At 46.5% G+C, this 23,117-nt stretch overlaps 9 protein-coding genes across 9 annotated transcripts; 2 read left to right on the top strand and 7 right to left on the bottom strand.

Annotated features, from left to right (window-relative positions):
- Window positions 1-542: 542 nt before the first annotated feature.
- On the bottom strand, window positions 543-1,548 carry JR316_0005745 (Isoflavone reductase-like protein IRL; the record flags this gene model as incomplete). The annotated part of the gene is made up of 3 exons (XM_047891500.1): window positions 543-888; window positions 942-1,185; window positions 1,239-1,548. 3 exons carry the CDS (start codon window positions 1,546-1,548, stop codon window positions 543-545), a joined length of 900 nt encoding a protein of 299 aa, XP_047748849.1.
- Window positions 1,549-2,984: 1,436 nt separating this feature from the next.
- JR316_0005744 (Baeyer-Villiger monooxygenase) lies at window positions 2,985-5,386 on the top strand (the record flags this gene model as incomplete). The annotated part of the gene is made up of 15 exons (XM_047891499.1): window positions 2,985-3,025; window positions 3,082-3,139; window positions 3,204-3,242; window positions 3,316-3,330; window positions 3,394-3,803; window positions 3,868-3,952; window positions 4,006-4,095; window positions 4,151-4,210; window positions 4,268-4,334; window positions 4,395-4,520; window positions 4,578-4,627; window positions 4,681-4,807; window positions 4,864-4,892; window positions 4,971-5,157; window positions 5,220-5,386. The coding sequence occupies 15 exons, from the start codon at window positions 2,985-2,987 to the stop codon at window positions 5,384-5,386; spliced, it is 1,551 nt and encodes a 516-aa protein (XP_047748848.1).
- A 165-nt stretch (window positions 5,387-5,551) lies between these two features.
- On the bottom strand, window positions 5,552-7,406 carry JR316_0005743 (Endo-1,4-beta-xylanase A; the record flags this gene model as incomplete). Its single annotated transcript, XM_047891498.1, has 10 exons — window positions 5,552-5,602; window positions 5,661-5,717; window positions 5,778-6,110; window positions 6,169-6,287; window positions 6,341-6,361; window positions 6,481-6,751; window positions 6,885-7,070; window positions 7,123-7,182; window positions 7,235-7,263; window positions 7,322-7,406. 10 exons carry the CDS (start codon window positions 7,404-7,406, stop codon window positions 5,552-5,554), a joined length of 1,212 nt encoding a protein of 403 aa, XP_047748847.1.
- A 1,776-nt stretch (window positions 7,407-9,182) lies between these two features.
- JR316_0005742 (Negative regulator of sexual conjugation and meiosis) lies at window positions 9,183-10,267 on the bottom strand (the record flags this gene model as incomplete). The annotated part of the gene is made up of 2 exons (XM_047891497.1): window positions 9,183-9,598; window positions 9,658-10,267. 2 exons carry the CDS (start codon window positions 10,265-10,267, stop codon window positions 9,183-9,185), a joined length of 1,026 nt encoding a protein of 341 aa, XP_047748846.1.
- A 481-nt stretch (window positions 10,268-10,748) lies between these two features.
- JR316_0005741 (uncharacterized protein) lies at window positions 10,749-11,203 on the bottom strand (the record flags this gene model as incomplete). Its single annotated transcript, XM_047891496.1, has 2 exons — window positions 10,749-10,856; window positions 10,910-11,203. 2 exons carry the CDS (start codon window positions 11,201-11,203, stop codon window positions 10,749-10,751), a joined length of 402 nt encoding a protein of 133 aa, XP_047748845.1.
- A 2,311-nt stretch (window positions 11,204-13,514) lies between these two features.
- On the top strand, window positions 13,515-13,965 carry JR316_0005740 (uncharacterized protein; the record flags this gene model as incomplete). The annotated part of the gene is made up of 2 exons (XM_047891495.1): window positions 13,515-13,773; window positions 13,829-13,965. The coding sequence occupies 2 exons, from the start codon at window positions 13,515-13,517 to the stop codon at window positions 13,963-13,965; spliced, it is 396 nt and encodes a 131-aa protein (XP_047748844.1).
- Window positions 13,966-14,210: 245 nt separating this feature from the next.
- JR316_0005739 (uncharacterized protein) lies at window positions 14,211-16,263 on the bottom strand (the record flags this gene model as incomplete). Its single annotated transcript, XM_047891494.1, has 7 exons — window positions 14,211-14,818; window positions 14,883-15,261; window positions 15,358-15,458; window positions 15,481-15,528; window positions 15,584-15,735; window positions 15,795-15,866; window positions 16,082-16,263. 7 exons carry the CDS (start codon window positions 16,261-16,263, stop codon window positions 14,211-14,213), a joined length of 1,542 nt encoding a protein of 513 aa, XP_047748843.1.
- Window positions 16,264-16,927: 664 nt separating this feature from the next.
- Window positions 16,928-20,669, bottom strand: JR316_0005738 (uncharacterized protein; the record flags this gene model as incomplete). Its single annotated transcript, XM_047891493.1, is given in 7 exon segments — window positions 16,928-17,197; window positions 17,215-18,851; window positions 18,907-19,006; window positions 19,074-19,225; window positions 19,286-20,165; window positions 20,261-20,463; window positions 20,654-20,669. 7 exon segments carry the CDS (start codon window positions 20,667-20,669, stop codon window positions 16,928-16,930), a joined length of 3,258 nt encoding a protein of 1,085 aa, XP_047748842.1.
- Window positions 20,670-21,465: 796 nt separating this feature from the next.
- On the bottom strand, window positions 21,466-22,224 carry JR316_0005737 (uncharacterized protein; the record flags this gene model as incomplete). Its single annotated transcript, XM_047891492.1, has 3 exons — window positions 21,466-21,728; window positions 21,848-21,981; window positions 22,175-22,224. The coding sequence occupies 3 exons, from the start codon at window positions 22,222-22,224 to the stop codon at window positions 21,466-21,468; spliced, it is 447 nt and encodes a 148-aa protein (XP_047748841.1).
- Between the last annotated feature and the right edge of the window lie 893 nt (window positions 22,225-23,117).

The following is a 23,117-nucleotide window of genomic DNA, read 5'->3' as shown; positions in this document are numbered from 1 at the left end:
TAGATGGTCAACCCCATTTTTCTTGTGTGACGTTCATGATTCATTATGTCTATGATTTCTACATTTTCGATTGTAACCCTGTATCTCACTGTATCTCTGTGACGATTTTACGACCCATTATGATTTTTGCCGTCTTATTTCGCGTTCTGGTTGGAAGCTTAAGCCAATGAATTCCTGAGAAGAGATAGTACATCTAAGAAAAGCTGATTTGACGTTGAATGATTCTCTCAATTCTTGCTTTTTTAGGGATACCAATCATCACCGATAAGCTTCCCGATGGGCCCAGTTGTATCAGCAGATTTACCCAGTCTTCGCCGTCTTTCCCCAAGGCTCGCAAACAAAGGTTTAATTTTGATTGCTTCGACGTATCATTATAGTTTTATATTCGGTGCCAGCCTGAAGTCATACAACCAATATCCAACGCTTAGAAACTCTTTGAATGTCAAAATAAACCTGTCGCATCTTGGTTAATGGTTCAGGAAGATATTTGGTACACATGCAATCATCATCTTCCGGCATTTATATAAAAATTGCGTATTGTTTCAAGAAAACCTTGCCTTTACCACCTCCTCCCATGATTTTACTGTGATCTCCGGATACGAGTCGTTGTCAACTCCTTCCAAGACAGATCCTCCAAACCCAAGGGTGCGCTTCAGAGATGCGAGTATAATTGCTAAGTGGTTGGATTTTTCTTTGGGGTCCTCGGCCTCAGAGTATGAGGCTTCTTTGGAGACGTATTGAACGTTAATATCGTGCCCAAGGACCTTTGACAAGACAGAATAATACTGTGAAATTGTCAAGGTCGATCCAGCGAGGCGAATATGGCGACGCTCCGACAACGACTTCAAATGCGAAGGTAAGAGCGAAAGAACAGTAACAGAGGCGACGCTGAAAAGAAGTCAGATTCCCATTCAAAATAGAAATTTGCAAGACAAACTAACTCTTCAGCGTGGGTGGTGGTCAGCAGCGTGTCCGGAGCTCCTACGAAAGTGGCGCTCTTTTTGTCGTCAGAGAGACCGAAAATGTTGAAGTCCAACATCCAGTTGCTCCACATGCCCACCAGGATATATGTAAAGCCCCTGGATGGATCTTGACTGACAACATGTTCAAGATGTTTGCGAATATTCAGCTTCCGTGCAAAGAATGATTCTTCTTGGATTTCAGGGCGCGTAAGATCCATTCCAACTAAAAAAAATTCATATTAAGAGGTGTTTAAAACGAGCAGAACCAGCCCTTACATTCAGCGGGGTAAAAATGCTTGATGCCACCTGCAAATGCGGCGTCGATGTATCTAATTTGTGCACCTTCCAAGTCGTTGACGGAGGAAACGACAATATCGAAGCCATTGTATGATGCGGGATCATCGAGAGCCCCGACAATGCGAGGCAAAGGGACAGCCTTGTACTTGGCCTCCTTTTCTGGGCCAGCGTCGGCTATTGCTGTTAAAAATGCAACGCGATCAAATTGGTGCCGATGACTGGAAAGTTGACCTGCGATTAGGGCACCGATTCCGCCAGTTGCACCAAGAAGAAGAACAGAGGAAGGCATAGTACAGATTCTAGAGAGCAAGAGAATATAAGGCAGTAAACTCGTCGGAGTGTGATATGTTGTGGAAGGACAAAGAATCGCACTCCTTTTATATTTCAGCGGGGTAACAAGATTTACATAGCGCCCCTGCATGGTCCATGATTCAGATACATGTCATACTTTCCCGTTGTTGGCCGATTCTTTCAAAGCAAGAGTACCCAAGTTACGATCATGCAATACAGTGTATGCTATGGCGAAGCAATCTTACTCCCAGTGCAAGCTCACTTAGACATCCGGAAAATAAGACACCGATAGTCATCATGAGTAAGACAGAATCATAAAAACAGAAGATCCCTGTTCGGCGACCAGTAAACTGAAGTTGAGAGAGAGATTAATTGGCGGTTGAAGTTAAAGAAATGCCCGAGGGGATGGCCGATTCCAATGACTTAAGCAAATTAGATAACAGTACAATCACCTGACCGGGACGGGAAATGTTTGGCCGGACAGGCGATTCAAACTCCGAGGATACGTTAACAGAACATTGCATACTTCTACTTAAAGTTACTGGCATTCAAACCCCCAATTGACCCCGTTTCCTTTCTGACTCTGCTATTGACCATGTTTACGATTCACAACGCATATCTTCAACGATTTCCAGGCTATGCTGTTTGCCGCGCCGGACAAACTCACTTTTTGGAAACGACGGACCAATTTTACTGTAATTGCGGCGCAAGTTGACAGGCGTTGCGCCTGACCAGCTTTCCAACTTTGTCTCATAGACCCATTTCGTGCCCTGCAATTGGGATCCATCAGAATTGAGGCGATCTTCTCATGCCCTATGATGTTCCCTCCATACTTGCCTTGTACCGACTGTCCAATTTGACTGTAATCTTCCCGAAACATGTACAATCGAATGCTTGACTCCAAGATGCGCCGATACTTCATCACCGACCGGGACGGGAAAAGAATGTCCGTGCCTCTCTAGCAAAGCGCCTTATATACTGCGAACCTCCTATACATCGAAGGTTCAAGCATCAAAGCACATGCCCTCTGTATACTCCTCTAGACAACAACCGTTTATTAAATCTCCATGGGAAGGCAGCGAATGTGTATCTTAAGCTTGTGAAATCATTCCTATTCTTATTGATATGTTCTATCGCGGATTAAGCTGTCTTGGAGGGCACCATTCAATTGTATTGTGATTAGCTGCGTTTAGGCACTTAGTGCTGCTTCGGATTTTCTCATGCTCGGCGAAAGGAACATGCTACTGGTCGATTCGTTCCCATCTATGTAATTTTTTTCAAATTAAGCGGTGACAGATGCAATTATAGGCCCGTTTGGTGTTTGTAATGCTGTAATGCCTGGGGCCAGGGGAGAAAGCTTGTGTATTGTCGACTCCACTGTTCACTTTCAGATAAAAGCCCCATGATACAAGAAAACCGCCTCTTTTTCCCAGTATGCATTCCAAAAATCGATCCGTCGTTATCGTTGGAGCGGGGTGAGTTCATCAGGTTTTGCACACTACCCACCTCATCATTGAAGTACCCTGTCCAGATTTGGCGGTATCGCAGCTGCGATAGCATTAAAAAAGCACGGCTATGAAAATTTCATGGTAGATTCCACCGCAGCGAATGCCACCTCTCTGTCTGTTGCTCAGCGTGCTTAATACCAATTAGATTTTAGAAAAGGCCTTCGATGTTGGTGGCACCTGGAGGGTACGTATGACCTCAAGGCTTACGCCACTGCCGTCCTTTGACGTCTAAATTACTGACGCACATCATCAACTAGGAAAATAAATACCCAGTAGGTTTCTAATCACGTTCGCCGCACAAACTGTATTTATGATTTATTCACTCGATTGGATAGGGATGCACGTCGGACGTTAGCATTCATTACTATTCTCTGTCCACGGATCTCAAGGACGACTGGGATCACACCTGCGAATTTGCGTACAATATCCATGCGTACACTAAGGACATTGTGGCGAAGAATAATCTTACTTCACATATTCTCTTCGGAGTAAAGGTTATCTCAGCCACGTGGGACGCGACCTCGCAATCGTACACTATCACAACCGAGGACGTGCGTTCCCAAAAGCTCTCTGTGCTGGAGGCGAACATCGTTATATCCGCCCACGGCATTCTTCATGTCCCCAGATATCCTAATATCCCGGGGCTGAACGACTTCTCTGGCCCCATCATGCATACTGCGAAGTGGGACACAAATTTGGATCTTCGGGGAAAGAAGATCGCAGTTATTGGTAACGGTGGTTCAGCGTGAGTACTATGTTACTTATATCACCCAGAGCCCAAATTAAAAGTGTTTAATGCGGAGGACCAGGTGCCAGCTTGTTCCATACGTCGCTAAGACCGAAGGTGTCCAGCTGACACACTTTGTTCGAACGCGTAATTGGATCTTGCCAGCAGTATGTCTTTCATAACTGATTTAGGGAAGAAGAAATATTCAACTATTATGTAGATGGTCGCCCCGATTCACCGTTACTGGAAATGGGCCTTTAGGCACATTCCTTTCCTGACTCGGCTTTTCCGATGGACCATGTTCTGGGTGGTATGGTTGCAAATTTTAACGATTGCAAATTTCTCGTTAACCTGGACTTTGGTAGTTTGAGGCTAGCTTCTACTTGATATTCAAGATGGCCACTACAAGGGCTTTTCTCATGAAGGTCGGTTTAGTTAATATATATATATATATTGTCTCGACTCATACTTTGTGCATTTAGGCTGGCAAAAAGTTTATGAATGATACCGCACCCAAAAAATATCGCGGTCTCCTTGAACCATCTTTCCGTAAGTTTTGTAATGCCCCCGCGACCACTACCTCGATAACTAAAAGTCAACGACTGATAGCGCTCGGTTGCCGGCGAATCGTTTTTGACTCTGGATATCTCGCATCTCTGCATCGTCCAAACGTGGACTTGAAAGAAGGAGGAGACATTGTCTCCGTGGATTCGACGGGAATAATTATGAAAACAGGTACTTTAGCTGAATAATTTTTGATTTGTTTTGGTTTCATACCTGACACGACAACAGGAGAGAAGCTTCCCTTCGATGTCATCGCTTGTGGAACCGGCTTTGTGACAGTGAGTCTAGCGAGAGTTTGCTTTGCACAATTGGACTAATGCTTAACTCTCAGGACAAATTTCCGTATCACCTTCGAGGTCGAGAATCCACCATTCAAGAGTTCTACGATAAACATGACGGCCCACTGGCATATCTCGGAACAACGGTCCCAGGATTCCCCAACTTCTTCATGATCAACGGTATGATGTTATCATATCTATCTTCTCCAAAGGTGTGGAATCTAACTGCGTTTTAGGACCCAACACTGCTACCGGATATACATCTGTGCTATTCTTTACTGAGTCCCAGGCAAGTAACTTATGTGAATCTAGTCTTCTGGTCATTTATCTCTCTTCCAATTAGTTATTACACATCATGCAATTGGTCAAACCCATTCTCGACAATGAGGTTACCTCTTTTGAAGTAACACCCAAAGCTAATGACGATTACAACAAAGGCCTCCAATCCAAACTCAATGACATGGTGTTTTCATTCTGCTCATCGTGGTACAGAGCTGGTCATAACGGCAGGAACGTCTCAATCTTCCCAGGTCGGTGGGCGCATTTTCTTTATCCAAATATGTTCTGATGACAGCGCGCATGGATCGGCTAGGCTCTGCTCTTCAATTTTGGTGGGCATGCCGTAAGATTGACTGGAGCCACTATGTAGCTGTAGGTCCAAATGCGGCGAAGTTTTCGAATTCGGGGTTGGGCTTCGTCCCCATCCTCAGCGCTGTCGTTCTTTCTGCCTCTATGCTGTGGTGGACACTTGGAAATTAATGTTAGCTTGGGACTAGTTACAAGCATCCCCTTGGATTCAACGTATCAAACGACAAATCGACATGTCGTTCACACGTCGTTCATAGTTAAATTGCTACGATGATTACATTAAAGAGGACACTTATTGGGATCGCCTTGAAACGTGCAGATTTAAATCAATTACGTTTACGCAAATCCAGCAATGATCCCGTCGTATGCCGGCTTTTTGACCATATTCTAAGATTAGGACAATGTTAATGGCTTATACTAGGGTCATGTGAACTTGAATACAGACCTCATCCCACGGCAATGGTGCACCTTCACCAGGGAATACACTTGGGACCCATGAATACTGTGAACGCCGCCAATCAAGTCAGCCGCCGATGTTTATGCAGGAGGAATAAATACTGACCTTGTCGGTATAATCCCAAATGGTGACTCCAATACAGCCAGCCACATTCTTGCATGCAGCGATCACATTCTGGTAGTCTTGCTTCTGCTGCTGTAGGAGAGCGGGGGTAGCCGGCAACGTCATGCGGATGTCGAGTTCGGTGATAGCCACTTCAATACCGAGGGCAGTGAATTGCTCCAGCACCCTTTGGAAGCTAGTCGGGATTTGTCCTACAATGAAGTGGCACTGGAATCCTACTCCGTCAATGGGGGCACCTTGTGCCTGCAGAGATTTGACGAGGTTGTACATGGCAGTAGATTTAGCTCCCGTATTTTCGATGTTGTAGTCATTGAGCTGTTGAATTATTGTTAGCAACGACCAATTCGTTGAAACCATACTGCTGTGAATTTACGTATAGTTTCGCAGCAGGGTCAGCTGCTCGGGCAGCTCGCAAAGCCAGCGCCACATAACCGTCGCCTATGGTATTGTGAAAAACATCATCTCGCCAGGTACCGTCCTCGTTGAAAGGTTCTGTGCGAGTAAAGATTTAGAAGTTTTGATAGAGGATTTTATTAACGGCATACCATTCACAACATCCCAGCTGTCTAAGAGACTAAAATGTTAGTTACTAGAGCGAGGATTCCAACATGTAACAGCGTACAACTGAAAAACAATAATGTTCAGCTTCCGTCAGCCTCCAGGGTATCAAGGCTATTATGCTCACATTTTTCCTTTATAATGGCCGACGACGGTGCTACAGTGAGTAGTGACGATGGATTGAAGCGTTGCGTTGTTAAACCTTCCAGCTGTGACCCAGTCAGGCAGTTGGTTATGCCATACACAAGTGTGCCCTGATAAATGGTGTAAATGCGAGAAATTTTGGTTCCAGTGCAATGATACTTGCCTCGCAATAGCTGCCCATTCTTTAGTGCGAGGTTTACAACAGCATCTCCATTAGTAAACGTGAAGGTTCCGCGCGAGGGTTCCGTGGCATCCTAGAGAATCGTTGAACTTGTCAGTACATTTGTTACCCTCGAGATGCGATAAACCGACCCATTTTAAGCTGTTTCCCTACAAGCAGTCAATAATGCACCTCAATCCACTACAAAAACGTTGGCAGTTCCTTACAGGGGTAATTTGCGTGAAGTCCTTCAAGTTGCTCAGCCCCGCCACATAGGCCGCGTCTGTGAGCTCCGGATTATCAGTCGCCGACCCAAAGTATTTTTTGCCTGCTGCCTTGGCTGCAACTGCAAGGCCTGCAGTAGAAGTCGATGCAGGAGCCGTTGATGTTCTGACGCTAGTAGGAGCAGTTCCCTGTTTGTGACAACATCAGATAGATGGCTGCGAGTTCCACACGGAAACATACAGGGAGACACTGTGAATAGTATGGATTGCTATACGTGCACGTAAATCCAGAAATGCAGGTCTAATTTTGAGGTGTTTGAGGATATATATATACGGCGTCTAAATGATCTTACTGTCGAGCCTGTCCAACCAATACCTCCGCCTGAATAACTTTGGTCAATGAACTAAACAAACAAACTTCGATAAAAGTGTCAACTTACACTGGCCGTATGCGCCTGACTGGGCGATGGCAAGTGGAAGGATTGAAAGTAAACAACCGAACGATAAAGCGAGTTTTACTGCCATAGGTCAGAATTATTGAGGGTCCAAAGTGAGAGATAACGTGAATGTCACTAACTCGCGAAGAAGCTTGTTTTAAATGTGCTTTTTTGTATCAAAAAAATGAACACGCGACTTCGCAGTGGGTCGGTCGGCCACCAGTATGGTACCTCCTATATAACTTCCACATGAAAAATGATCTCGAGACGCTTCCAGCGGCAGCATACTAAAGACTCCGTTGCTGTAGTTGGCGGCGCGCTTGCTGGTATGTCGACGTTGATGCTAAGGCATGCATAGGTTATCTAGAGCCTATGTTCTTTGAAAAGTAAATGTTTACCACACTGTATTGGTGTAGTAGAATAAACCAGAAGTGAAAGCTTCCAAAAACTTTGATTGCAGAAGGAGCGGCTTGAACCTCGGTCAAAAGTCGGCTACAAATTATTTCAAGTATATAAATGCATTGCAACCGGCATGCGGGGGCGCACCCCAGATACGATTTTGGTACCGGTCCCGCACAAAAAGAATACAGGAAGTTCAAGTGGAGAAAATGGCATAGAAGCTCCAAGACGAGTCCAAGCATGTTTCGCTAGAACAAATGCAAAGTTTGCTGGGAGGCATTGTTACCGAATATGCGCATATCGGAAGTAAGCTACGTACCAGTTGATGGCACATTGGCACTGCAATTCGTAACTGGTCCTTTAGGATGAGAGACCTTCCGCACGAGTTCGGGTCCAAATCCAACTTCTAAGGCGCCCAATTCTACGTTTCTAAAGCGTTTTGAGCAGTGAAAGGTCTTCGAAACTCAAGCTTCTGCCAGTGGTTTCAGGACATCCAGTGGCCGTTTATCATAGTCGGTCAATATGCATTGAAAAAAAGGTAGAGGATGATCATTGGGAAGGAGCGTTATATATAAAAACAGGATAAAGACAAAATCAAGGCAAAAAGGTGAAACTGGTAGGGACATGGCAGGGCAGTCACTAGCATTTGTGACGGTTGTTATGTACATAGCCACTTACATAATGCACGGTAGGTGGGAACCGAACTTCAGTCTCCGACTGGCTACTATATCAATTCACCGCTGGCGCTCATACATATTTTCAAAGAAAATAAGACCTAGTAATTATGTTTCCTACATTTTTTTGACGTATTTTATTGGAATATAGGCTTCGGGCTTCCCTAATTCGGTAACCCCGGACTCTATATACGAGAAAAATACGTCAAAAACCAACAGGAAACATAATTACCAATACATATTTTTCTATCAAATATGTATCAGCGCCAGCAGTGTGCAAGTAAGTGGATATCTTAAAATGGAATATTTGGCAGAAGGGTCCTGCTGGCGATTCCACCTAGTGTCTGGTGGGGAAGACTCCAATATTCATGGGATGTTAGAACACCATAAGCCTTCAGCTATACCGGTGCGTCAATTTAATTATCAATTATCAATTATCCTCAGATGACTGTCTCCGACTTCACTCATTATCCATTCAAGGAAGCGAGTACAAAAAATACAGTTACATCATTAAATCTAATTTTATTTCGTCTACTAGCATTTACCAGCTTCAAGTACTAGCGAATCATCAGAGATTGCATGTCTCGTATAATATTGCCCGTAGTCGCATGTTTCAATGCTAGAATGAGGGTTGGAATATGCCGTACTGAGTGAAAGTGTGGAATCATTCAAGTAATTTTCTCGAAAATAATCCATATCTTCAACATTTAAATCAATTTCATCCTCAGATCTGTCTCTGCTAAAGCGAATTTGGATCAGTAATAATACCCAAGTAGGTAATATAAGTAATACTACCTGGGAGCCTCTGAGAGTATGTGTTGTTCACGCATTGCTCTCGTGAGGGGACTCTCTTTAATTTCCTGACGACGGAAGCATGCCATGCCTCCTGAAAAAAAGGCATCCTCCGAGTAGAAGTTGGTAACGTTTTCAACGGCCATGCGGACCTCATGTAGTGTGCTTCGCTGGTACCAGCTGGGATGGAGCATGCGAGAGAGGATGTTGTTCGTTTCAGAAGAAATGGGATATATTACTGGCAAGATATCAAAAGGACTGTTCGAATAATCTCGGAAGAAGGGGTCATCCGGTGTGGCTACCATCCAGCAATTGCGTCCAGTTATCATGTTCAACATAATAATCCCAAGCGACCAAATGTCGTTGAACTTTGGAGAATATTTTCCGGTATGGGTAAACTGCGCGCCATGACACTCTAAAAAGCAAAGGTAAAAATTGAATCAAACTTTGGAAAATTTGGGATAGAGGGCGTACCGGGGCTCATATAACGAACGCTTCCCTGGCGAAAATTTTCACTAAACCGCTCAGTGGTTGCAAGGCCAAAGTTGGTAATCGAAACGCGAAGACCATCCTGAAAGCAAACTATGTTTCGTGGCGTTAAATGCATATGTGCAATTCTGATGGAGTGACAATAATCGACTGCTTCCAGTAACTGGAGATAAACACTCTTTATATCGGCATTTCTTCCAATGTAGCGACCTTTTTCAAAGATCTGAGTGGCCAGATTGCCGTTTGGCGCATGGTTTGTGATAATGTATAAACGGTTATCCTGCTCGAACACATGATGAATATCGATGATTCCTGGATGCGCTGATGCAAGACGGTGCAACATAACTCCTCGTAAGTATATCTCCTTTTGACGTTTTGCCGTGTTCGGGAAGACAGAGATACAAAGACATCTCACAGAAAAATATTTCTTTTGACCCGAAGGATGCCGGGTGCGGGTATCGACTGCCCGATAGACGACACCAGAATATCCGACCCAAGTCGTAAGAACTTCCACAATCTGAAGAGCTCCGTTATCGATAAACGCGCCAATTGAGGGGAAATATGACAGAGTATTAGGAGGTGTGCTCGAATCCATTGGTAGCACGATTGAGTATCAAGGAGTGAAGAAAGAAGCATCAAGGACTCTCCTAAATATACCAGCAAGCAATCATGGATCATGTTTGGTGCTTAGGCTGTGCGCAGCACAATACATTGGGTGAGTAAGAGCAAGTATATGGCGATTGCGGCCCGCCCATGTCGCTCAATTCCCAGTTCATCATAAGACACAAGGTTTGACGTGATCACATTGGAATGTGCTGCTATGATGTGTTGGGTATGTATTATTACACTGTCGCCATTTAGTTCCAGATACTTTTAAGGCTTCAGCTGATTGGCGGAAGACCATGGTCAGCCTTGTAATTGAATAATGCAGCTAATACATACTTGTTTACCAGCGTATCGACAGCCACGAAGACGAGATTGGTTATTCTGCGACTGTCGAATCTAACATTGTCTGAAAGAGAATTAATCCTTCAAAATAAATTCAATAACTTTGTTTTACTGAAAAAAAAAATAGCCTACTGCACAACTATAATTTTCTGCCTCTGGAAATCTAGTGTTTTACCGTCCTTGGTGCTCGTTTTGTGGATACCATGAATAACATACGACCCCCCGAAGGTGCCCGCCTATAAAGTCCTCCATGAAATTCGTCAACTAATCGGCTGAAAGAGGTTCTTACTCTGTTACTGCCATCTCGAGGAGCCTCTACACTCTCCCTCCACTCCACTTTTAATCCATGTTCCGACCCTCCTCGAATCCTTAATACGGACTCTACAATCTCATCGAAATTTGCTTGCTTCCCGTTGATTGATGCAGTTATATCGCTAGCAAACGTGCCTTGAATAGCTTGAATACATTCTTTCTCGCTGGTCGATTCAAATACGTCTCTGATATGGCTGTGAGACCATTCCGTCAACGAAACGAGAGCGTGTTTATCGCATTGAAGGTCCGCATTACACTGAGAACATGTCATTGTAGGGCACAGGAGAGAAAGATGCAGGGGGCAGCTCAAGCTACCTCATGAATATATATCATGCTACGCCGGAAATTGATTCGCGAGGTGGTGATTTCGATTCATTCTGGATATGCACGAGGGAAAGCTTAAGCAAGGCTTTGCGTTGCCTATACGTTGCCTTTGCGTATTGCCTTCGTTTTAAGTTGATTGACTGTCAATTTTCGACAAAGACCCTGTAAAGAAAATCATGAGTGATCCGTTATCAACTGGGGCCTAGAAGCTCTAAGTAATGCTTTGGTGAGATTGGGGGATCACAGTAGAAAAGAAAAATAGGTTAATTAAAACTTTCTCACGAACCACCGACCTTGAATCGACCGAGAAGCGCTGGTCTCTGACTTCTATATTACAACAAATTTCTACCAGCACTCACACTGCAGTTAATGGAAAACTTCTGAATAGCGCTGAGTCTTCAGAAATGCCTGCCTACTTAACCTATCGTTGATCACGTCCACGTCGAAACACGTAGCCCCGATTCGCGGATCCCGATGCCTACTAAAATTTAAACCATCCACTTTGCTTGCCGCACTGATCATAGCAATAATTTTTGACAGCCACTACCGAGGTAGCAGCTTCCCCATTCCCATTCCAATAAGGTCATTATTCTAACGAGTTATTTGTTCTTATGAACTCAACTTAACAAATGCGGCGAGCATCTAATTCACCCATGACCCATTCAGCATACACGATGTTGATGCTCTATAACTCGGCATCGGACCCTCTGAATCAAAGAGTTTTGACTGTTTGCTGAAAGCTTGGTTTCCAGTTGGTCCTCGCAATCGGGCAGGAATAATACGGTACGTCTGGTTTGGTACATCCCTTTAAGATCTTGAATGACCAATCCAAAAACGCTCCTCTGGTTTTGTTCTCGCGACATCCTAAGATATGACGAGATTGCCAACGACAGCCAACGACTACCGGATTCCGAATTGCATCTTATAGTCAATGGTCAACTTTGGGTCAACTATTCATCATCGAATTAATAGCTTTCGTCCGAAGATCAATATCATAGAGTTCTCCTACTAGTATTTCAATAGTCACAAAGATATGAAAGGGGAATTCTGATTGACAAAATAATGTGAGCGAACACTCCATGTACATAAGCTTGAGAATTGTCACGGTACCTCTTCATAATCCTAATGCTCAAAATAACCCCTGTCAAACGGCAACTCAAAATTTTGAATGGAAGGCAAGGGATCCGGGTCGTCGGTCTTGTCGGACTTGGTGTCGACCAAAACACAAGAGGCCTACAGGCTACAGTTGATGTTATCCGCAATTCCCTTCTACACAGCAGATTGTGCACTGAAACAGAGGCCACCATCAACTCTGATCATCATATAATTCGTGGACTCCAGGCTGTCAGCACTGTGGGACCCAAGAACACTAAAATATACTGAGCGAATAGCGATTGCTCCATTTGTCCAATAAAAAATGCTGTTGAAAATTACAATGACAAATTTCACACTCATAATTATTGATCTAATCACCTTTCCCCATGCTGAAAGCTGAAACATGATCGCTTGGCGTTTTAGAACCAATAAAAATAGCTGATATGACGGAAAGAAGACATTTTGGTGTGAATGAAATTATTATTATTAGTGCTTTAGCAATACATCACATTTTCTGGGAAACTAAACAGTATTTTGTGGAGTATTGGACACACTGTTAGCCAGACAACTATATTTAGTGCGATTTTGATACTACATATTTACGTGCACTTCAAATCAGCAAATTTAGGGGCGCGTGATACAGATAATTTTACATGTGTAAGAACGCAACCAAGTAACAAAATTGGGCGCTAAGAGAAACCGTAAGACGACGCTTCAAACAGGTAAAGCAAATGGAAGAGATGTGTTGCAGTACACGGCCCTCGAGAGCTCGAAGTCGTTGGGTAAGTGCGAAAACCTGGTATACGATATCGAGGCCATGAGCGACGTTTGCATCGAATCTTAATTAACTATTCGATTTTGTTGCCTCTTTCCCTCCTTCCCTCGAAGCACAAGGAAAACCTCAAAGGTCAATGAAATGTATAACGAAAGTAAAAATCCTGATCGCGTACAGTACTTAACTTACCCTAGCCATATGATTAGTGTACAAAACTTTTCTATCTGAGTATATTGATTCGTTTGTCAACGTTTGTTAAGAGCCTGCTCACCTGCACAGCTTCCACATACACACCTCTTCTCCAATAACCTCCACCTCCCTCACATCCTCCCTCAAAACTACTCCTTCAACCTCTCTTACCATCCTAAATTTTCTCATTCTACTCATCATGCCCGACTTGAACATCCCTGTGGACAAAGCGACGCACTACTTTAATCTCGTGATGGTAGTCCCAATCTTCATTGGTGGGATGTTGTGCATCGTCCTGACGTTCCTCGGCGACATTATGGCCATTATCGAGAAAGCCCGCCTCTGGCTCTACAACCGATGCCAGGAAGTTCTGCCGGAGAACATCAAAGAAAATTTGTACGAGAGGTTGAGGGAGAGGAGATTGAGAAAGAATGTAGAGGCGGGTTCACATGTAGAAGGTGCGTTGCTCCGATATATTCCAACTAGTCCAGTTGCTAACTACTCTATATAAAGAGTCGCCAGCGAACGTTGAGGACCACAGCGACAGACAACCATCTACTACGTCGGTCCCACGTTTGCGACGAAACCACCGCTCCCAGTCGCGTTCACTACTGCCCACCACTCATCCCGTGGACCCATACGACGCATAGGGCCTTCGCCACTTAGCCCGTCCCTGCAATGCAACATCAATACGTCATACCATCCCTTGTGCACGCGTCGTTAATCGTGAATGACTTTCCTTTTCGACGTAATACCTTACTTCACATTCCCTTTGTTTTTTGAAGCCGCTTTTTTGGACGACTATTCCATGTTTTGACACGTTACTCTCCTACGCTTTCATCATGCTTTCGTATTGGCTTTTACTTTTGGACTTGTAAATAAATCACTGCTTAGTTTATCTTATCAGCAATTTGTACGATAATGTTTCTTGAAATACCATAGTATTGTGATATAATGTTTCTTGAAATAGCATATTATTGTGATATAAACGCCCTAGCATGATATGCTGTAGAGTGACACCGGAGAATAGTGCATGCCGTGCGCAGAAGTTTTCCGTTTTTCCCTGACCAATCCCTGAACTCTGTCCGCCCGCACTCACAGTCATGAGCGAAGTGAACTGCGACGAATCCGCGTATATTCGTAGTGGCCGATTCGAGTTAGTTTGTAGGGAGAGAGTTATCACCGCCTGCAATAGCCCATCGTTGACTTTACCCTCGCATCTCCTCATAACCTGGCTACAAGAGTTCATCCCAAAACGAAGCCCAAAGCAGGAGGTACCAGGTTTTCCAGGAATCAACTCGCAGCCTATGTACACTTTTTTGGGGTTCCTGTTGAAGTACACGTTGCCATGCAAGTACTGGCGCGCTTCATCGGCATCTTGAAGGCGGAGGAGCATTTCGTGCTCAACGCACTTATAGCTGATAGAGAACACAGGAATCTCGTCGTGAATCGTTCCAGTAGACACCGTAAAGATGTTCTGCGTCATGGTATAAGATGAATGGACTGTTAATCAAGAGTAAGTACCGAAGGTCGTAATCAAGCGCGGATACGCATAAAGAAGACGCACCATCAGAGTCCCTCGTAAGAATCGCCCAGACGTCGTTACCAAGTTCCATCTTGTAAACAATCATTCCGTCCGAGCTGGCACTACACAGCTGCAAGTGCGCAGGCATGCTGTAGACCTGGTTTCCATCGATGTACACGTCCGAGACACAGCGGTACTGCGCTTCGGTCGAAAAGCGGTTGGAGGTAAAGCTGATAACGGGAGAGCACTGTGAAATCGGCCCACTAGATCGAACTTCGGCGGCATGAATGAACCCTGGAGTCGAGGAAGAGGGGATGCTGATGGCGTGTTCATCGAGGTCCAGGCTGATAACAGGGCGCATGGCAGTCTGGGCGGTTCTATAATCGAATTCGTAGAGTGTAAGAGCTACTGCGGCGGTGTACTGTGTGGAGAAGCAGGAAACAGTCCCTTCGGCGCATCAGGCTATTTAAATTTCTGGTTAAAAGGCAGAAATATGGACTATGAGTGAAATTCTTACTGATGTGGGAGTTGTTGGCTCAGAATGCACAAGGCCAACTTCATATGAAGAGGCTGAAAACGAGGATTCGGAGACGGTTCGCTCGCTGCTGCTGCCGCGACCTCGTTGAAAATCTTTACTGACCCTTGTCTCCGGTATCCAAGTCCTGCATGTTGTGATCATTGGGCACCACTGCAAGTTCGAGAAAAGGTAAGCAAAGATGGTAAAGGATTTGTTGATACCTTACCTGATTGGAATGACTTGGCTAGCCAGTCGAGTTCACCATCTTCTTCGATATCGGCTGGATCCGATGCAGAAACCGCTCTTGACTGAATTTGGGCGTAGATATGTTGCCCAAGGTTGTTTCCGCTAGTCGTAATGCCGGCCCCAATATCGAAACTATCAAAGTATGTGCAATAATTAGAAAACTGAGTTCAAAGCATGATAAAGGTACGCACATTTCCGCGGATTGAGAATTCCATGTGTCGATTGAATCCACAGGCCACGGCTGATCAGCAGGGTGATCAGCGCTACCAGAAGATGAGGTATGAGACGATAAAAATGAAACAGGACAGAGAGAGAGAGAAGAAGAAGAAGGGGAGGGAAACAAAATAAGGGTAAGATACCATGATACAATAAAATATAGAAACAGAAAACGAAGAGAAAATAATAGGAAAAAAAATACGAAAACGATATACTGTATGTCCACAATTATTCAATAATACCATTGCACTATGCACTCAACTTCGACGGTGGTGGGTGTACCACTGTAGATCCCAGCCTTGGCGATGAAGCAGCGACCGCATGTCGCTCCCGATCCCGCTCAATTCGATCACGATCAGACCCGCCACTTAATGCATTGCTTCCGCCCATTCCATTTGACGTCGGTCTGCCCGAACCCGACAGGGGCGCATGTAATGACGACATGAGAGGCGATGCCGTGCGGCTGCTGACGGGATACGAGGATGGTGACTGCCGTTTTTCATCACCCCCTCCGATTGGATGTTTGCCAGCGACCCCGACGACGTCGGCGACGGTGGCGGATGGTGTCCAATCGGCGTGGAGGTGCGACCAGGTCCACTCAGGCGTGGTGAAGGTGAGTAACCTGATCCTGAAGGTCCAGAAAGAAGTTGTTTGCTTCCGCTGGGCGGCGGGGGCGACAATGGCCGGGATTTGGGACTGCGCGATTGTTTGAAATTAGTGCCTTTAAAAAAAAGTTAATTTAACAGTCAGCAGCGTACCTGGTCACTGGGGAGCGATGTGAATTTGACATCGATGTAGAGTAAGAGGGACTCGGGGGTGGCCGGGTGCGACTACTGGTAATTGGAGGGATTGAAGGAGATGCCATTCTGCTCAGACTTGAAGAGGGGTTGTTGCTCGGCATGCGAGATAGAGGTGGACCATGTGGGCCGCTGTTAGATACATAACGGTGCGTTTGGATTGGTGAAGATCCTAGATATGGGCCTGAAGGCGGAGGAGCAGAGGAAGAAGAAGGGATGCGATACGATGGTTCTTCTGGTCCGGCAGGTGTATTCCAGGACGGCGGGCCTCGAGGAGAAGCTGTAGAACTACCTAATCCTATATAAGCCGTTCATGTGAGAGCCGGAGGACGAGCCTGCAGAGGTTTGTTGCATAGCCTGACAGGACGCCATGACGAAGGGCATAGCCATGGGTCGATCGCCTCGGTCGTCGAGAGGGTGTATAGGAGGGCCAGAGGAGTGTCTTGAAGGAAGAATTTTCCTGGAATCCCTGTCCCTTTCCCTCTCTCTTTCTCGATCCCTTTCCCGCTCTCTGTCTCTGTTTCTGTCCCTTGGGTCCCGATCTCTGTCTCTGAAGTCAAGATGAGAGCGATGACGGTCTTCTGTATTTTTGGATGACCAATGACCAGACTCCCTTTCCATATTTCCGTTGAATGAGAATGGCTGGGTCCTGAGCTGGCATGCAGCAATGGAGGCCGCGAGCTCTCGTAATCTCGAGTCGACCTCGGACTGTGTATGAAGGCAGGTGGACCCCTAGAAGGCGGCAGTGAGGACGACGCGTGCTGCGACGCTTGCCCGTGATGGTGATGAACGACGTGGTGATGGTGGATTCGATGGTGGTGATGAAGGGTATGATGCCAGATCTTTGGGGCGGACGGGGCGGGGGCGGTCCACCTGTGAAACCAGCATGCAAATGTGAAAGGCTTGGGTGCGACGAACCTGGCAGGGCAGAACGATGTTGCTGCTGCATGTGATGCTCGCGTCTTCTCTTGCTCCCGGTCCATCTTCTGGAATTCTCGGTCTCTTCGAATCCTCTCGCACTCCATATTGTCGCGTTCGCGTTCGCGTCTCTCTTTCTCTCCCGAAGGTCCCTATCTCGAGCCATCCGCTCTCTTTCTTCCTCTTCTTGCAATAGCCTTGGGTCCCAATCTCCCTTGCCACCCCCACCCCCACATAGGTTATATGAGGGCATACCCATGCCTGCTCCCATCCAATTGCCGTTCGACTTGGCACCGGGTCCATGGCCACTCCGAGCACCATTCGACATCATCGGACCAGGAGACACTGACCTACGGCCGTTCATCCCACTCTTCACATTTTCACTGTGATGGCTTGACATATGCGGTGGAGGTGGTTGATGAGATTGTTGCTGTTGCTGCTGGGAGTGTTGGTTACCTGGCCCAGGGCCCATGCTGTTTTGACCGAAGTACGGATGGTACGGATGTATCTGGTGCCCAACTCCTGTAGAATTGCCTTGTCCACCAGGACCAATACTACTCATTTCATGATCTCCAGGGTATCCGTTACCGTTGCCATGTCCTCCACCCGACATAGGCATTGGCGGCCCATGAGAATGCGACTGCGAGCGTCCGCCTGCGCCTGGGAAATTCGAGTACGAGTTGAGGTCCCTCGAGTTGTTCGACGAAGGTCCAACCGGCATCATGCCTCCAGGTCCCTGTGGGGGATATGAATTACTGTTCATTTGATCGCGCATTCTACCCTGTGGTGGTGGTGGCCCTCCGGGACCGAAGGATGGTGGGATATCACCGTACTGATCATACCCCATACCGTGCTGATGCGGCTGCATCATTGAATTGGAATGAGGAGGCCCCATTGATGATGGCGGAGGCATATGAGAAGATAGAGGTGGACCATTGGACGTGATACCCATACTGGATGATCTGCCCATGCCCACACCCATGCCACTGATTCCGTTTCGTGGTGGGAGAGGTCCGAAAGATGATGAATAGGTTTGTTGGGGATGATGATGATGCGAATGAAGAGATTGCTGAACGTCGTACGCGGCGGACGCTTTGCTATTCTGGAACAAGAATTCCAGGTCGTTGGCAATGTCTGTTGCAGAAAGGGTGGATATTTCAGGATACACCAGATTTTTAGGGTGGTGGGCGTGGTGATGGTGATGCGCATCAGCTTTATTATGTTTTCGACTTCCGAACGGATAAGATTTGACGATTTTGCGCATATTAGGCAATGGAGGTGGAACAGCGATGTATTGCTGCACTGGAATGCGCCGTGCTAAACAGACTCCAATTAGTATGAAAATTGAAAATAAACGTAAATCGATGCGTACGCGGTTGATGTTTCTCAGCTGTTCGTCTATCCCTTTCCATTCGGCGTCGCTTTCTGCTCATTTCAGCGATCATTTCGGTCTGAAGATCATCTCTGGCAACCTGTTGGTGTTAGAAAATCAAGTATTAGACGTTGTAAGATTAGAATTTAGATGATAGCCATATTTACCTTCCACCAGCTCCAAACTCCTGATTCATCCGCCTTTCGACGAGCTTCCGCGTTGGCGACTTCGTAGGAGCGCTTCCTCGAAGCGAGCTCGAGGCGCTTGTCTCTTCGTTGGGAAAGCTCTTTTTGTAAATGTAGCATTTCCGGATGTATAGCTATAACAAGATAAAATGATATAAACCTAGCGGATGTGAACAATAGACGACAGAACTTACCAGATTGAACCATGAGTTCTTCCCAAGCTAAGCCCTCCATTTTCTCCACATATACTCGCTCTCTGAGTAGAGCGAATTTGAGTTCAATGGTGGCCAAAACGTCTAGGGCTTCCGCGCGATGAGCAGGTTGCAAATTGCCATCGTGATCTTCGACATCGGCGTCTACATCGCCAGGCGAAGGATCCTCGTCATTGTCGCCCTCTTCGCCCTCTTCATTGTCTTGTTCGGCTTCAGCATCTTCTTGGTCCTGCTCGTTCTCGTGGTCTTCGTCTCCTTCACCCTCATTCTCCTCGCCGTCACCTTCTCCTTCGACCGCCTCCTCTTCGTTCTCCTGCTCACCGTCGGCTGCTTCTCCATCAACAGGTTCTGCCTCCTCCTCTTCATGGGTGGACTCTTCACGCTCTTCTTCACCGTCCTCTTCCTCCTCCTCCTCTTCTTCCTCTTCCTCCTCCTCTTCTTCCTCTTCCTCCTCCTCTTCTTCCTCTTCCTCCTCCTCTTCTTCCTCCTCCTCTTCTTCCTCCTCCTCCTCTGGTTCGGCGTCTTCATGCTCCATGGAAACGTCCATATCGTCGTCATCGGCAATCGCAGCAGCCGCATCGTCCGCAGGCTCCTCGACAGTAGTATCAATCTGAAGTACAGGAGGGCCTTTCTTCGTCGTTGGCGAAGGAATGTTGTCTCCAGAATCGACCGAAGGATTGGAAGAGGCGGCGCCATTAACTTTGACGCCGTTCTCTTTCTTCTCGTTCGCAGCAGCAGCTGGCGCAGAGGGCTTCCCCCGAGGTTTCGCCTTGCCAACTCTAACATTCGCTCGAACTCTGGCCTTGCCCTTGCGTGGCTTCGATTCGTCGCCGCTGTTACCGTCCGCCTCGGGGTATGCAATCTCGAACGCGACGGATCAGCAGCGACGTCCGATGACGCAGTAGACGAGACAGGGGGTTTTTCGACAAATGATGACGCTCAGGCCATGATAGAAACCGAAACGGCGGCGGCGTTGATGGATGCTACCTCGTTAGCGGGAGGGGATGTGGGGTCGGCAGCGTCGGCGATGGCAGCCAATGTAGAGAGTGCGGTGGTTCCAGTGTCGATGGGGCTCGTGAAGGAGGTTAACGTGCCCGAGGTTGGGATGGCTTTGAAAGAGGGCAATGAGGCGTCGGGTTTGGTTGAATGCTGGGCGTTGTCTTCAGAATGTGTTGAATGGTCGCGACTGGAGCCATCCGAATCATTACCATCCCCATGGTCAAACTTGGTGGTGGCGCCACTCTTCTACTTGGTCACGGTTTGGTGGTCTTCATCTACCGTTGGTGTGCACGCCAAACACAGGTGATCAGTATTAGCGTATTTTCGAAAGGCGAAAGGCGAACTACCTACCAGAGGGGGGGGGCATATTGCTACGGTGCTTCGGCGTCTATGCAGAACTTCGGAAAGGAGTGAGAGGATGGTTGGAGAGAGTCACATTGAAGGACTATACCGGAGGTACCCCTTGCTTTTTCCTTGTTCAAGTTCCCATCCGGCTCAACATTGTCTCGCGGCTCGGTTCGATTTCTTTTCGGCCAGCCTTGGGTATGCAGCTGCACCTGCTATGAGACGCGGTTTCACCTGCATGAGTGTCGTCCCGCTTCGAACGTAATGCCGATATTGTTGCTTTGTCACCACTTCACGTGTTAATTCTCGTCCTGATTCTCGTCCTGCACGATCACGCTAGGCGCGTCAGAATGCGCGTTCCTTTGTTTTCATGCCACCCCGACTGCTCGTCATTTGGGTGGAAGGCGGCGCGGCAGGTGTAGAGGGGGTTGAGGAGGATGACGAGCGGATCAATGAGCCGCTTGTCGTCGTGTTGAACGGCTGGGACGAGCAGCAGAACGCTTTAATTAATTCATTGTTCCACTTTACTATCCTAGATATATATATTGGCTTCTAAATCCAGGAATTTGAACGCTTACAGTGGATAGTAATGCACTTTTAGGACCAAGAAACCGTGCAATAGGCTGGGAATTAGGTGCACGCGCATTGAAAGTAAACTTTGTCGTTTGAGCGCGTCATTACCGAGTCTCAACAATCTTATCGGTAGTGCCTGAGCCTTTGGATGTTAAAATCAAAGATGACACTGACAGTGATAGAACACACTCACAGAATCGATGCGTTTTTAAGAATGGCGATACTCTCCCGTAAACACTTGCTGCTCATAATATCCCAGGACAATCAGCGTTTTGCTGCTCGTCGTTAGGATTCAAGGCGACCGGAATGCTGTACGAGCAATCTAGTGTCTGATGAACGGCGGGTGATGAAGGTTTCGGCTGCTCCTCGATGTACTGCAGGGCACAGATGCCGTCTAAGATGAGTAGTATGACCGAAGTTGTCTGGAACTGGTTGAGAAGTCGAGAAGGTTGATCGAACTCCAAAAAGCGGGATTTCGGTCTATCTCGGTAGACAGTCTGCGGGTAGCCTTTGTAATTCTTGTTAAATTTAGGCTGGTAGTATACGCTCCTCCAATAGAAACCACATGCGCCACAATGAATTAGATTGAGGTATACAAAAAGAAGAAAATTAGAAGGAAAAGCTTACCTTTTTCCTTCAGCTCGCAAACATGCCCGATCTGGGACCTAACGTCAACGTTGGCAAGCCAGCTTTTCAGGTAGGTAGGCGGATGGTGGTCCCAATGTAGGAACGTCCGCCGGTCCATCGGCCGCTCCTGAAACCTGCGCAACTCGGAGGCTGCTGCAATGTGATTTCCTGTATGCGATCACAGCATTCTAATGACTCCCGGAACTCGCCCCACGCTGCTCATAGATAATAAACTGTCAGAAGAGGATTTTGTTTTCGTCGTTAAAGTCTACATTTATATATATGAAGGTTAATGAGGAGTTAGAAAGCAGAGTGAGGACGACTGACCTCTGCGTCAGACTGAGCTCTTCAGTGAGAAAGCCGTAGCGGTCGTTCATGATGTTGACCCCAGACCATAATTACTGTTCTATTGACAAAGACAAGCAGCAACTTGGAGGTGCAGACCATTCAAAAAGACGAGACCTCAAGACAAGCAGCTTGCAAAATTTTATGTGTATGTAGCTATGAGTATGCTTAATTAATAACTACGATAATGCTGGAGACATCTTTTTCTCTGTTTTGCCACGCCCAAGGGAGGTGCTGATCGATGATGGTGAGTTGTCTCTATCAGCGGGATGTCGCTCAGGAAGACGACCAAGCCCCGCATCCTCCGCCCCTCTCACTGCCGATTGTGTCATTGTGCCTCAAGTCTCTGAGTGTACAGACTTTAATGTGCTATATTATGAATCATGGGGATGCTGCGACGAAGGTGAGGGTGGGTATGGGAAGCGAGACGAGGGGTGTTGTTCACGCTGGGCCGGGAAGCACGATGAATACCTTAATTTGTCAGTCAAGAGGTCGTATCAGCTTACTGTTCTCCCGAAACTATGTACAAAACTGCGTACATACGGCGATTTTCTGCTTGACTGTTGTGTTTGTACCATCAAGGGAAGGAACAAGTTGCGAAAACGTGCCTCGGTTTCGCAGCCGTAAACTTACCATACGCGATTCCGAAATCCATGCCGAAAGTCGGCATGGATTTCGGAATCGCAGAGTACTTACGCCTGCTTTGCACGTGTTTGAAGGGTTTCTTCCTTTCCCCTCTTACACTGTAATCGAACGAACGACAATTAGTGAGCTTCAATAGTACACGATACTAGTATATAGATAGGATTGAGAAATACAATAAGAACAATATTCCTAACACTTGCATATCATTCGTGCACCGGCCGGTAGGTTTCATTCATGCATAAGTACTGCCTTGTCTTTCAACTTAATTGGTATATATACG

The sequence above is a fragment of the Psilocybe cubensis genome, chromosome 5, assembly GCF_017499595.1.
Source record: "Psilocybe cubensis strain MGC-MH-2018 chromosome 5, whole genome shotgun sequence".
NCBI classification, from domain to species: Eukaryota; Fungi; Basidiomycota; class Agaricomycetes; order Agaricales; family Agrocybaceae; genus Psilocybe; species Psilocybe cubensis.
This window is presented reverse-complemented; position numbering and strand designations above follow the sequence as displayed.